The 13,709-nt window shown below is 36.0% G+C and overlaps 1 protein-coding gene across 2 annotated transcripts; it reads left to right on the top strand.

Moving 5' to 3' along the window:
- Positions 1-3,589: 3,589 nt before the first annotated feature.
- Positions 3,590-13,112, top strand: ogg1 (8-oxoguanine DNA glycosylase). 2 transcript variants are annotated; one of them, XM_077224535.1, is made up of 8 exons: positions 3,590-3,637; positions 4,408-4,572; positions 5,041-5,393; positions 9,356-9,535; positions 11,629-11,807; positions 12,289-12,436; positions 12,616-12,665; positions 12,754-13,112. In XM_077224535.1, exons 2-8 carry the CDS (start codon positions 4,463-4,465, stop codon positions 12,916-12,918), a joined length of 1,185 nt encoding a protein of 394 aa, XP_077080650.1. In that variant the 5' UTR covers positions 3,590-3,637; positions 4,408-4,462; the 3' UTR covers positions 12,919-13,112. The 2 variants fall into 2 exon arrangements, with proteins under 2 accessions (XP_077080650.1, XP_077080648.1); XM_077224533.1 differs by having other exon boundaries at positions 3,621-3,894.
- The last annotated feature ends 597 nt before the right edge of the window (positions 13,113-13,709 follow it).

Below are 13,709 nucleotides of genomic sequence, written 5' to 3' on the forward strand. Positions count from 1 at the left end.
TAAATGAGCCATCCCCAGGCATGAAGGGCATTCCCGATGCCCATCACGAGGGTCCATTGATGATCGGCAATATCGGCAGCAAAGAGAGGCCATGCCACACACAATCCCACTGACTGCGCACAGCCGTGAAGGATATATCAAGCCCACTCAAAGCAAAAAAGGTCTGCACTAGTACGCGAACGTATTTAGCAGGCCTATATCAAACCCCAACAGCTGCGAACAGTGATATAGGGCTCCAAAGGTAACAATACTCACCAAATATTTTGTAATGAAGTATATTCACTAGGTTATTGTGGATACTCTGAAAAAAGAAATAACCCATAATATTGAATGGCTAGTATGTTTAGAAACTAGTCTCAGAATATCTGAAAGTAGCCTACAATAAAATAATTCTCAATTCACAATTCAAGCACATACAGAAAGAATAAGTGATTGCACAGATAATACAAAAATAAAACACCACAATTCACAGGGGCACAAGGCACCTGCATCACTTGGGTGATGAATTGAATGGTGAATAAAAATATTAATTTGGTTCCTACCTGTACCGGGTCTCTATAGGCGAGAAAGGTAAAGAGAACGAGCCGGAAGTTTACTCGCCTTTTATAGTGCGTGTCGTTCCGCTTCCGGGGTCATGGGCATGACTTTGTTTACATAAGGTCTCGAGAGAAGGCGGAACGAAGGTTATCATCCTATTAGACCGTAGTGACGGTCTGAGTGAGGTCGAAACAGATCTTGCCGGATCCCTACGCAATACCTGACGATCTTTGGATTGTGGATGACAAGAAGTGCCCATGCAGCAATTGTATGGCCTGATATATATATATAATTGTCTAATTCAGACACCAAGTGTGTATACAAGAGAAATGATAAGAGCGTACAAATCCCTTGATGCATACAACTACGTGCTATGTGGTCATGTGCAGCTCGTCAAATACTTTGATGCTGCACCGGATTTTTGCGTGTTGAGGTCAGATGTGCTCCCTAGTCAAAGGCAAGGCATTAAAGCCTGATGCCTGGGTGTATGTCCATAAGGGCCTTGGTTACATCCTTACGGCTAACTGCAAATGCATGGCAGGATACGTCTATCAAAATGTATCTGTCATCAGAAACCCTTTACTCCGGTACGAAGACCACGGGTCTTTTGCCTGGCTGCGTGCGCAAGCAGTGATGACGTCGCCGAGAAATCCATGTATATGAATGTAGATGCAGGGAAATATTATCCCTTTTTGGGAGATTTAACATGTAAGATTATCTGGGTCAAACCGTATGAATAATTATTGATTGTGAAATTACTAATTTTTGAATACATATCCCCAAAACCTTACCCAGGTTTTCGTTACACTAACAATTGCATTAACATTGCATATATGAAAAAGAATGGAATGCCCGATAAATGAAAGACTATTATATTTTTTGGAGCGTAGAAATAAAATGGCTAGATGTCACATTGGGTTTGAAAAGGAAGAAACAATGGATTATGTGATAAGTTTGTTGGAGGAAATAAGGAAAGTGCAAGTAAATAAAGAAACTGTAATAGCAGTATTCTTTGATGTGGAGAAAGAAAGCATATGACGTGCTGCAGAAGGAGGGACTCCTAATTAAACCATGGGAGTTCGAGGGAAAATGTATAATTGGTTTATGGATTTCTTAAATAGAAGGAATATACAGGTGAAACTTGGGTTAGATATATCAAAGCAATATATGCTGTAGAAAATGGGACACTATGGGGAGTGTGTGATTAGTCCAACTTTATTCTCCATCATGATTAATGATATATAGGCATATTTATATCTTTACATAGGGGATATGTGTAGGTCTTTATTTGCAGATGATGGTGCAGGTGCCATGTGTAAAAATGTAGAAATGTTGAGTATATATTAAAGAAGGTGCAAGAAGGAATTGATAGAGTTGAAGATTGGGGAATAAAATGGGGATTTAAGTTCTCAGTGGAAAAATCAAAAGTAATGTTTTTTACAAATAAAAAGAAGGGCAAGGAAATTAATTAAAAAATGTATGGGAGTTAATTAGAGTACTTTTCTGGGTTTATACTTTGATACAAAACTAACATTGAGATAACATATAAAGTATACAGTTAATTAATGTAAAAAAAGTGCTAAAGATGTCTTGCAGAGTTGGAATGGGGAGCAGTGTTTCAGCCTATATCTAAATTGCTTTAATAAGATCTAAACTAGACTATGGGTGTATTACGTATGGGTCAGCAGCAAAGACTGTGTTAACTGGTTTGGACATTGTACAAGCTTGTGTTTTAAGAATATGCTTAGGGGCAATCCAAACCTCCCCAGTATGTGCACTTCAGGTTGAGGGAGGTTTGGATTGCCCCTAAGCTGAATTTGACATTGTACAAGCTTGCGTTTTAAGAATATGCTTAGGGGCAATCCAAACCTCCCCAGTATGTGCACTTCAGGTTGAGGGAGGTGAAATGCCATTGTGGCTTCGACGGAAACAATTGGCAGGAAACTATAGAATAAATCTTAGAGGGCATTAGGATAATCATCAAACAAAAAAGGTGTTACAGAAGTGTTGGGAAAATCAGAGAAAGAAAGAAAGTTTTGGCTGGTCAGGTGATTTATTTGCAAAAGAAGTGGAAGTTTATTTTCTAATTCTGTGGTATGGCCTGTTAAACCAATTTGGACTTTGGAAATTCCGAAGTTTGATCTAGAGCTTCTATCAATCGGATGTATATTATAAATATAAGGACAACAAGTATAAAGATAGTATTCAGATTTTTACAGATGGATCAAACTATTTACAAACGGATGCAACAGGGTCTGTGGTATACAGTACATCCCCTAAAATTTAAATAGAAATTAGCTTGATAGATGCTTGTAGAGTTTAATTATGTGCTAATTACATTAGAATGGATTAAACAGTCCAGGGATGTCAACATTTTAGTATGTAGTGACTCTTTATCAGCTCTTATGAGTATTAAATCTGGAAAAGCTAGTAACCGTCAATAAATATTAGATGAAATCCTGTTTATAAATTCAAGGGTATGCAGACAAGAAAAAGTATAACATATACGGATACTAGCGCATGCGAGCATACAGGGAAATGAGAAAGCTGATAAATTGGCAAAAGAGGCAACAAAGAAAGAGCATGTGGAAAAAAGTATTATGGAAATATGGGATCATCAATGGGATCATGAAAGAAAAGGAAGACATCTATACATGATTCAGAATAGGCATAATAAAAGCAACAAATAGAAGAAATAACAAAGTTGTAATGAATGGACACAGGACTGGGCATTGTAAGTTAAATGGAACTCTTTGTATATTAAGAAAACATCCCACAGGTCAATGCGATGAATATCAAGAGGAGAAAACAGTTAAGCACATTTTTATGTTAATGGAGGAAATTTACACAAGAAAGATAAGAGTTGAAATATAATTTACAAGAAATTGGTGTAGGGCAGTTTAATGTAAAAAGTAGCCAATATTAGAATATGGGAATAGTGATCAGGGGAGGAAATATTTGTTTAATTTTTTTAATGAGGACTGGACTGGAAAGACGAATATAATTATGAAGTGACAAGTTAATAGACTACAGGTGGCAGTAATGCAACTTTGTGGATGCCATCAGCCATAAAATACCAAGGAAGAAGAAGAAGGAGGAGGTAATGCGCCGAATGGTGTTCAATCTGTCATAAAATTGAATAGGAAAAAGAAGATTAATACAATGTTGAAGATTAGCCGATGGGCTGTCAGTTCATTAAGTGAAAAGATGTTTATTCGGCGTACTGAAAAAAAACACGTCTCAAAAACGCTCTCTTGCCTCCTCCCCAACGCAGCGTTTTGTTGTTGTTGTAGTTGTTAGCATTGGAGGCTCGACTTTAAATCTGCTCTGCCGATGCTGAAACATCTAGACGGCGTTGTGAGTCTATTGATCTTTTCAGGGCTGATCAGGATAAACCAATCACCTCGTTCAGAGCTTATAGGACGGTTTTCGATTTGTATCTCAGATACCAATCCTTGCAATTCATATATTTTCAAGCAATATTGTATACATTCCAATATGTAACTATAAGAATTGACGGAAAAACAAACAAAGTGAGATCTGAATGCACCTTGAGCGCCCCTTGTCCATATAACACAGTGATTAACTGGCAACAGTTTCTGCCCAATAGACTGCAAACATTTTGTACTGAAGTAGGCTATACTTATTTCTGTGAAAAAACGTTGTTTCTGTTACTTCCGCCATATAGAATATATACAGCATGCACACGGTATATTAAGTAGGCTATATTTTGTCTCTTTGTGCTACAGACCTAATTTATTTAAACTTTTCTTCTGTGCAAACCATATGTGTATTTTCATAGCATGTTTTAATTTATTTCAGTTTATTTTATTCTTTCCTTGAATTGTTGTTATTATTATTTCTATTTAGTTATCACAGTAGCTGACTTGATATGTCCTAATGGTGTAAGGATCAAAGCTGCATAATGTCCCAGCATGCTCTGCTCTCTGTGGGTTGTAAGGCATGGCGGTCACTCACATGTCCACAGTCAGAGCTTCGCCTGGATCTCACTCTGGGATGTGGTCAGACCTTCAGGTAAACTATATTCTATAGTTTCATTGTTCTCTTCAAAAGAAACATTTCTTTTAAAAGGGTCACATTCTATGCTTTTGTAGCATTTTATTTACTCCATTTATAATGTTAATCATTGTTTCTCCCAAGCCAATCTTAATTTTTAATTTCACACCGTCTCTCACCCTAAGCATGCTGTTTTATACTGTACCTTTTGAGATGTCTGTGTATATTGTGTTTTGACTTGCCTACCAAGACACGTGAAATAATTAACAACACTCCCACCAAGCTGCTAAATACTGAGTAGGTACTGATATGTAAATATGGGCTGTACTGCATTTAAAAATACAGTAAGCAGCATACCATACATAGCACACTGTACGTAAAGTAGTATTTCATTCTGTACAATACCTTAAAATAAAAAATAAAAAAGCTGATTTTTGATAATGTTTCTTTAAGTGTATGAATATCTGTTCAATTGTATTTTTTTAGATGGCGTGAGACTGCAGATGGTCACTGGACGGGAGTAATGCGGGGAAAAGTGTGGACGCTTACTCAAACAGAGGATACGTTATGGTATTATGTTTACAATCATCAAAAAAATCCAGGAACAGAAAGCCGACAGAAACAAAAAGTGGAAGAGGAGGAGCAGTTATTGGGGAAGAGGTCAAAAAGATTGATTGACATGAAGCAGGAAGAGGTGGGAATGAGCCTGTCAGAACCTGACAACAAAGAGGAGGAACTTCTGAGAGATTATTTCCAGTTAGGTGTTAAATTAGAGGATCTCTACAGGAACTGGAGCACTGCAGATCCACACTTTAAGCATACAGCAAACATCTTCACAGGTACAAATCTAATTAACGGAATAGTTCACCCAAAAATGAAAATTCTGTTATAATTTTCTCATGTAATATGATTTCCTCTTCATCACAAAGGCAGTTGTGCTGATTTTTTTGTGATGCTTTTTTACATATATTGAAAGAATCAGTGGCGTAGCGCAAATCTGAGGGGCCCCCTCATGTCTGACCCCACCATATGAGCTACACCTATCGTCAGCATGTGAGTTCTATATAGTCCTTTGAGCAGAGCAGGGAGTGGATCGGTGAACGGCTATACCAAAATTTAATCAAATTTAATTATAAGAATAAGACACAATAGGGCTATTACCAATCAGATTAAATGAGTGTCAACAAAATCTATCTTGGGCAATGGAGAGGAGAAACAGAAGCTGCATCTGAAGTGGAATTTAGATGCATTTACACCAACTGTTTAATGCAGCTCAGAGGTGGCAAATGAATAACCTGCAGCTGCTAATGCATAAATAATGTTTTGATGGTTTAAACATAATTTATGTTTGAAATGATTAAAACCGCCAGTACTAGCCTTCAACCGAGAGATTCAACCGATTCATTCAAACGGCTGATAATTCAGGAAGCATTTGACTGTCTTAATCCATCTTAGTAGTTGATTTAACGGTAACGCTTTACAATGAGGCTCTACTTCTACCACATTTATTAATCTTTGTTAATGTTAATTTCTACATCAAATAATACATTATTAAAATCAAAAGTTGTATTCGTTAATGCACTGTGTGAAATAACGTGTGGATATATATATATATATATATATATATATATATATATACATTATATTTTATATACATAAATACAGTAACATGTATTGCTCATGGTTAGTTCATGTTAATTAACTAATGTTAACTAATAAACCTTATTCCAAAGTGTTATTGAAAAACTGACTCATTCAGTAAGGAAACACGGGTGTGTGTTGCTCAGAGACGCAATTACAGTGCTGTGGCTTTGTTTTGAACTGTTTTGGTTGGCGAAATAGAGCAAAAACAGGCAATATGTTGTCTAAAATGTAAGTCACTTAATATTAACTTGTTTTTTAAACTTGTATAAAATCAATATCACATTTGTTATCATGCCATTGCTGATATCTGGAGAAAAACTGCAGTCTTTGTGATATTTATTAACTATATTAAATGATAATAAACGAACAGTAACAATAGTAAATTAGCTTTTTTCCCCCAAAAAAAAGTTTGTAAAAGAGATTGTAAAATTAATCCATATGAATTGAGCGGTTTAGTCCAAATTTTCGGAAGAGAGCCTATTTATATAATGAAAAGATTTAATCTAGAATTTTATTCACATTTAAACTTTGATCAGCTAACATAAACAAAAGCTCAACCGAAGCTGCTTGACGCGTGAGAACAAAGTAACCTCATTGGTTCTTGCAGAAGCTCAAACGTGCTGCGCAACGCATAGGGATGCTAACCGAAGACCGTTTGACCGATGGTTGACCGTCTCAACGTTAACCGATCAAAGTTGTCGGTTAAAAAAAAAAAGTGAAATTAGGCTATTATAGACAGTGGACTAAACGCTACTACAGTTAGCCATCTTATTCGAAGATATTTTTGTGTGAAGTGAACAAATCCCTCACACTCAATTTTTCACAACTCGCCTGTTTGTACTTAATAAACCAATAAAAACATTTGGCGCGAGGTCACACCGTTTGGGTTCGCGCACTCACAAGGTTTGCGAAAAGTAAAGGCTAGAGGCTAAAACACTGGAGGTTAGAGCAAGGGCAGACGACAGGATGAAGCGTGCAAAGAAACGTAAGGTTAGTGTGTGGGACCATTTCACCAAAAAGAATGATACAGTAAGTTGCAACTTGTGTGATACAGTGCTTAAATACAGTAGTAATACTGTAGAAATACATTACATCTACATTTCAGTGGTAACAGATAAGGTGATGATGATCATCATCTTTCTTTATTATTGTTAGCACTAACGTTACCTCAAACTAAGCGGAGTCTCTTCGGAGCTGTCATTTTCTTAAATGAGATGCTGCAATGTTTCAAATGAGCTTCTAACGCTAGACCAACGCCTTTATTTTCAAAGCGATCACCTTGTACCCAAACCATTTCGAAACTAAGGAGCCATTTGTCCTCCGATTACATACAAGCTCCTCTGCCCCGCGTTTGCGGGACTCATGTTTCGCGCTGTAGGGGATTTTAAAAAAGTGACGTGAGTGGAAGAGCGGCGCCGGGGCAGTGTGTGTGTGTGTGTGTGTGTGTGTGAGCGGGAGGCAGAGAGAGAGATGCGACAGAGTTGCGAAATTGCAGGCGCGGCTCGAAATGGCTGTTATTTCAAATAGTGTGGCATATTTTTTAAACTAATCGGTTAACCGGTTCAACCGGCTAATGAGGCTCGGTGGTCGGTCAAGAAAATTTTTAGTTTTCGCCATCCCTAGTAACGCATGATAATGAACATCATTGGTTCTCCCACGTGAAGCGAATATGCTTGAGCTTCCGTTTTCCACAACTGATGTGTGAGTTGATGAATGTTTATATGTGAATAAAAGCCTAAATTCAATCGGTTCATCAGCAATCAAGTCTCTTCAGAAAATTTGGACTAAACCGCTTGATTCATATGGATTAGTATTACGATCTCTTTAGAAACTTTTTGAAGCGTCAAAGTTGAAGTTGCTAGCTCTCTGAAGATGAATGAAAGTCTTACGGGTTTGGAACGACATAAGGGTGAGTAATTAATGACAGGATTCTCATTTTTAGGTGAACTATCCCTTTAGGCAATTAGTGAATGTCTTATGAGCAGTAGGATAACCAAATTCATCTGCACAGTCACGCAGAGCTGAAGCTTGAATGCAGTTGCATGCAGTTTTGTTTTTTAAAGGGTAACTAAACCCTAAACCAAGTAATTTTTTTTGACATTTGGGTGTAAAGTGTTTTAATTCTACAATATATGGTGTAAAAACGTCTGAGTGCTGTCCTCTTCAGGTTGAACGGTGGCTACTGCAGTTGAATTTTCCTATTGGATGTTTGGGGTGGTTCGTGACGTAAGCAGCCACCAGCTAACCACACCCTTGCCTAAAGAAAGACGGGTCTCAGGTGCACGCCCCCCCTCTGCTGGGCTCCGCCCACTTTTCCAGCATTTTTTAAATATTGCCAGTGGGTGGAGTCAGGCTCAGACCAGGGGTTTAGTTACCCTTTAACCGTTAGAGGGGAAAAAGTTGCATAGTGTACCTTTAAGAAGATGTAAAAATAATTAATGGACTAGTTTTATACTTTTATGGTGCATTGCCAGACACTTTGAAACCCGTTGGTTATTGTATGTTTTCAGACAACTTGAGGGTAACAATCACAGTATTTTCTTCTCCTTTCAAGGTGCACTCATGTGTAATTTTTTGGTTTAAAGAAGATTTACACACATCATATTTGTATCTATTAACCTATCTGTAACTATTCAAACAACTATTTTTAACATTGATAATATTAATAAATTTTTCTTGAGCACTAAATAAGTATGTTCGAATGATTTCTGAAGGATCATGTGACACTGAATATTTTCAGCAGCCATTACTCCTGTTTTCAAATTTAAAAAATCTTAAAGTAATATTTCACAATATTACTGTTTTTACTGTATTTTTGATAAAATAAACTGAGCCTTTGTCAGCACAAGAGATTTATTTTAGAAACAAAAAAATTAATAAACTTTTGACCGATAGTTTAAGTAGCCTAATAAAAGCTGATTTATTTTACAGGAAGCAGGTTGCTTCATAAGCCAGACATGTTGAAATCAGATGACCAGCCAAATACTACTCACTGATTTTGACTAAACAAACTTTGTGTCTATAGATCCACGACGACTGACATATTAGCAAGTGGAACATAACTAAAATCTACTGAGTGCTTTCTTTTGAACAGTGATTCTTAATTTAAAAAATCCTTTTTAATCTGTGTGTGGATGTGTCTTTTTGAATATCTCAGGAGTGCGTTTGTTACGTCAAGATCCCAGGGAGTGTCTTTTCTCCTTCATCTGTAGCTCTAACAATCACATCTCACGGATTCAGGGGATGGTTGACAGACTGTGTCAGACACTCGGGACTCTTCTCTGCAAGATTGATGATGTGGTCTATCATGATTTTCCCCCTCTGCAAGATCTTACTGGTAGAATTACTTTATTTCTTTGTATAATATGACTTCTTGTGTTTGTTTGCTTGGTTTGAATGTGTTTATATGATATTTTTATTTTTTTATTTTTGCCATGAAAGTAGCCTTAGATGCTGATATGGCATTAAATAAAACTATCTATCTATCTATCTTACAGGTAGCTATACTAGCACTCTACTGTCATGTAATGTTCTTTTTTTTCCACACAATCGTTTTGTCAGTGATCAAAACAATTATGGCTGTTACTAATAAACTCAAATCAATATGAAATGCAAAAGTAGCTTTAAATAATGTACAATATAAACACTCTTAAAAATGTTTTAAGGTCTCTAAGTTAGTTTTCTGTTTGAAGTAGTTTTTTATAATCATTGTTTTGAGTTGTTGGGGTGCTTACTTCGTGTTTGTATTTATTTCATATTATCTACATGACAGCACTTGCCTCTTAAGGTGATGATACACAGGGCAACTTTTTGAGCAATGTTGCTGGGCAATTTTGCCGAGCGATTGTTTGGGTAATTTCCCATTAAAAATGGGCAATAACTTTCTATCTGGATAATTTAGATCGTCGTGTGTCTCATCTGGTTGCCCGTTGATGGCAATATTGACAAAAAGTTGATCACCTTTAGACATCAAGTACAGATATTTGCAGTGAAAGTTCACAATGGTGTCTGCAGAGGAGCTAATGGACTACTATTTCATGCCTTTTGAGCTACCACCAAATTCTACCATACAACAATTGAAGTGTCTTATATGGATTCAATATATAAATAAATTGTACTTAGCTGTTTACTCTGACTAAATCTCACAGAACAGAATGAAGCAGCCGACAAAATGAAATTAATTCATTAATTGAGCTTATTTAACCCATTAAGCATATTTAATTAATTTCAACCGAACTCATCATCCATGGCGACTTTGAGACTTTTTTTCATATAGCTATACATATAAAATATGCATTTGCATGTTAACACATAGTGACTAGGGCTGTGAAAAAAATGAATCGGATCCAAAATAAAAGTTTGTTTACATAATATGTGTGTGTACTGAATATAATTATTTTGTGTATATATAAATACACACATGTATACATTTAAGAAATATTTGCATGTATATACTGTGCACACTTTTATATATAATTTATATTATATATAAAATGTTTTATATAAATAACACATTTTTCTTAAATATATACATGTGTGTGTATATATATATATAAACGTAAACACAAACTTATTTTGGATGTGATTAATCACGATTAATCTTTTCATAGCCCTAATAGTGACACTTTTCAATGAAACAAATTATATTCAAATATCAATATAATAAAAACATGAAGGGAAGATGTGTTTGTCAGGTCTCTAGAACATGAAGTATTGCAGTGTTTAAAGCATGTATTCGTTTAATTTAAAGTGCGCTGGTACAACACCCTTTCATCTCATTCAATGCAATAAAACGTCCATATGAATTGGGCAGTTTAAACCAAGTTTGATCGCTTTATATGATTTAGGCTTTTGTTCACAATATAAAATATTGATCAATACACATACTGTACATATAGAGCACATCAAATATGATAAATAGAAACTCAAACGTGCTTGCTTGATGCACATGTGTTCTCATGTGTAATGCAAGCACAATTGAGCTTCCGCAAGAACCAATGAGGTTTGTTCTCACGCATCGAGCATGTACCGTTGAGTATCCTTTTACCATATTTGATGTGCTCTGTCTATCTATGTTGATTTAATGTTTATATATGAATAAAGAGCTAAATTAAATCTGTTCAAGAACTTGGGTGAACTATCCCTTTAAATAATTATAGTTTATGAGATCACATGTGCTATTTTCACATCTCTCATATAAGTATATGTAAGAAATAGGTTGCCTGTGACAACAGTTATATAGTTTAGCATTCTTATGCAAAAATATTTGGCTGCTGAATGCCAATATTGACCCATCACAATCATATATTCCAGACAGACTAATAAGAGTAAATGTGTTTAAAAAACTAAATCATTGACACACCACAATGCAAAATTAAACAAGCTCTGAGAAGGATAATGCTTAATATTTGAATGTTTGTTTGTATTCAGACCCTAGTGTGGAGATGCGTTTGCGAGACTTGGGTTTTGGCTACCGTGCTCGTTTCCTGCAGCAGAGCTCACAAATCATTGTGAACTCTCATGGCCCTGACTGGCTCCAGTCGCTCCGCAGCGCCCCCTACCTGCATGCCAGAGATGCACTGAGAACTCTTCCTGGAGTTGGTCTCAAAGTAATTATTTGTTAAGCCAGCATTTTTGCATAAAAATACTCTACGCATAGCAGTACATGAATGCATACACTTTTACCCTCGCAACTGCAACGCGTTGCATGAAGTTCCATCATCTATGGAGGATTTTCTCTTCCAGGTCAATCACTATCATGCAGTCTAGAGCTAAAGTTAAAGTTAGGTAAAATGTCAGTGCTTAAAGCTTGATTAATATTAATCTATTCAAACTTTTGATTAACTACATTGTTATCAAGTACAGTATGTACAATGGGACACATGCTTGCAATACAATGCAACACATTTGCATAGATAGTGCTTCTAGCATGTGCTCCTTTATTGCCTCTACTGGTTTACTTCCCTTTACATGAGGGCTTTTATTTTATTTCAGCCTAACTGTCCTGATCATTATAGCTGTTAAACGCATAGATTATCATATCTTTAAACATCTGTGTTACATCTGTAATATATGTGTGCTTGGGATCAGGTGGCTGACTGTGTATGTCTGATGTCACTGGACAAGTTTGAGGCTCTTCCTGTGGACACACATGTGTGGCAGATCGCCAAACGTGACTACAACTTTGCTGCCGGTAACAGCCAGAAGACCTTAACTGATAGAGTCTACAAAGAGATTGGTTAGTACCCATAATATACTCTGCCTGGCAACCACACACAACAGTCTAGCAATTTGTGCCTGTGAGTTTTGGACTGACAAACTCCACTCGCGTTTTCTTAAAAAAAGAAAAGAAAAAAAAGTTAATATTTACTTTACAAGTAAAGTAAATGAGGTACATTTTTGATCCTGTTTTTCTAGGTGACTTCTTTAGAAAACTCTGGGGTCCCTATGCTGGCTGGGCACAGTCTGTGAGTAATACTGTACAACTTTCATTGGATAATAATATTTATATTTTTTACACTGATGACCTATTTATTGTGTCTTTTTGTGTCTCAGGTACTTTTTTGTGCTGATCTAAAGAAGTTTCAGAAGCTGAGAGAAGTTGTTCCTGTAATGAAAGATGAGAAAACTGGGCTGAAGAACAAGATGAAAAAGAGAAGATATGACAGATATAAAGAAGAACAGAAAAGAGAAAAGGCCAATAAGCATCAGAAGTCATAAGATAAAATTATAACATTTTTCAATTATCAACTCAGACAGCGAATCTGTTTTTTTTTTAAGTGGGGGTAGGATGCATCTTTTGAATATCTACTATATATATATCATTATCAGAATTACAAACTTCTCAATTTGATTGGAAAATATTGTTCCTTCCTTGAAATTACCACTGTGTATAATAAATGTGCAGTTAAACACTTGTTTTTGTTGTTTGTTGTAAAACGGCATTTGAGAAACAAATTCAAAATCAATATTTTTTCACTTTTTTTAAGAAACAGATCAAAGATAATTTTTGATAACTTGTTTTTACATGTTGTTTTTTCCTCAGTTTTTAAAAAGAAAATTCTATTTGGGTAGAAGCAACAGTCTCATGGGCGGAGCTCAAATATGTCTCGCAATAGCATTATAGGTCACCCAAGTTTCAAATGTTACTGGCTTTGTCCTTTCTTGATCATGTGCCCAAGTATTCTCCTTTGTCGTTTCCTGTCTGTCCTTTACTCTTATCCCATAAAGGCTCTCAGGACATCACATTCAAATATGCAAATTCACTCTTTGCCAGTAGGTATAGCGGTTACATAAAGCAGAGCTGATCTTATAAACTCTACATTATTATATACATTATACAGAAGCAATAATAAAAGAAAATGGCATCAAAACTTTACTGGCTGAAATGCACATTTACAGGTATGATCTATACACCATAAAAAAAAGCTGTAAATTCCCATATATATAAATAATTATTTGAAAAATATAATTTTCGTGCAGCCTGTAGGCCTCTAGGCTTCAGCCCATGG

The sequence above is a fragment of the Siphateles boraxobius genome, unplaced genomic scaffold, assembly GCF_051911475.1.
Source record: "Siphateles boraxobius isolate OS27281-9 unplaced genomic scaffold, OSU_SipBor_1 9, whole genome shotgun sequence".
Classification (NCBI taxonomy): Eukaryota; Metazoa; Chordata; class Actinopteri; order Cypriniformes; family Leuciscidae; genus Siphateles; species Siphateles boraxobius.

Coding starts and splice junctions, on each gene's coding strand:
- ogg1 (XM_077224535.1), top strand. CDS start 4,463: ATGTCCCAGCATGCTCTGCTCTCTGTGGGTTGTAAGGCATGGCGGTCA. Junction 11,808..12,288: donor TTCCTGGAGTTGGTCTCAAA/GTAATTATTTGT, acceptor GCTTGGGATCAG/GTGGCTGACTGTGTATGTCT. Junction 12,437..12,615: donor TAGAGTCTACAAAGAGATTG/GTTAGTACCCAT, acceptor CTGTTTTTCTAG/GTGACTTCTTTAGAAAACTC.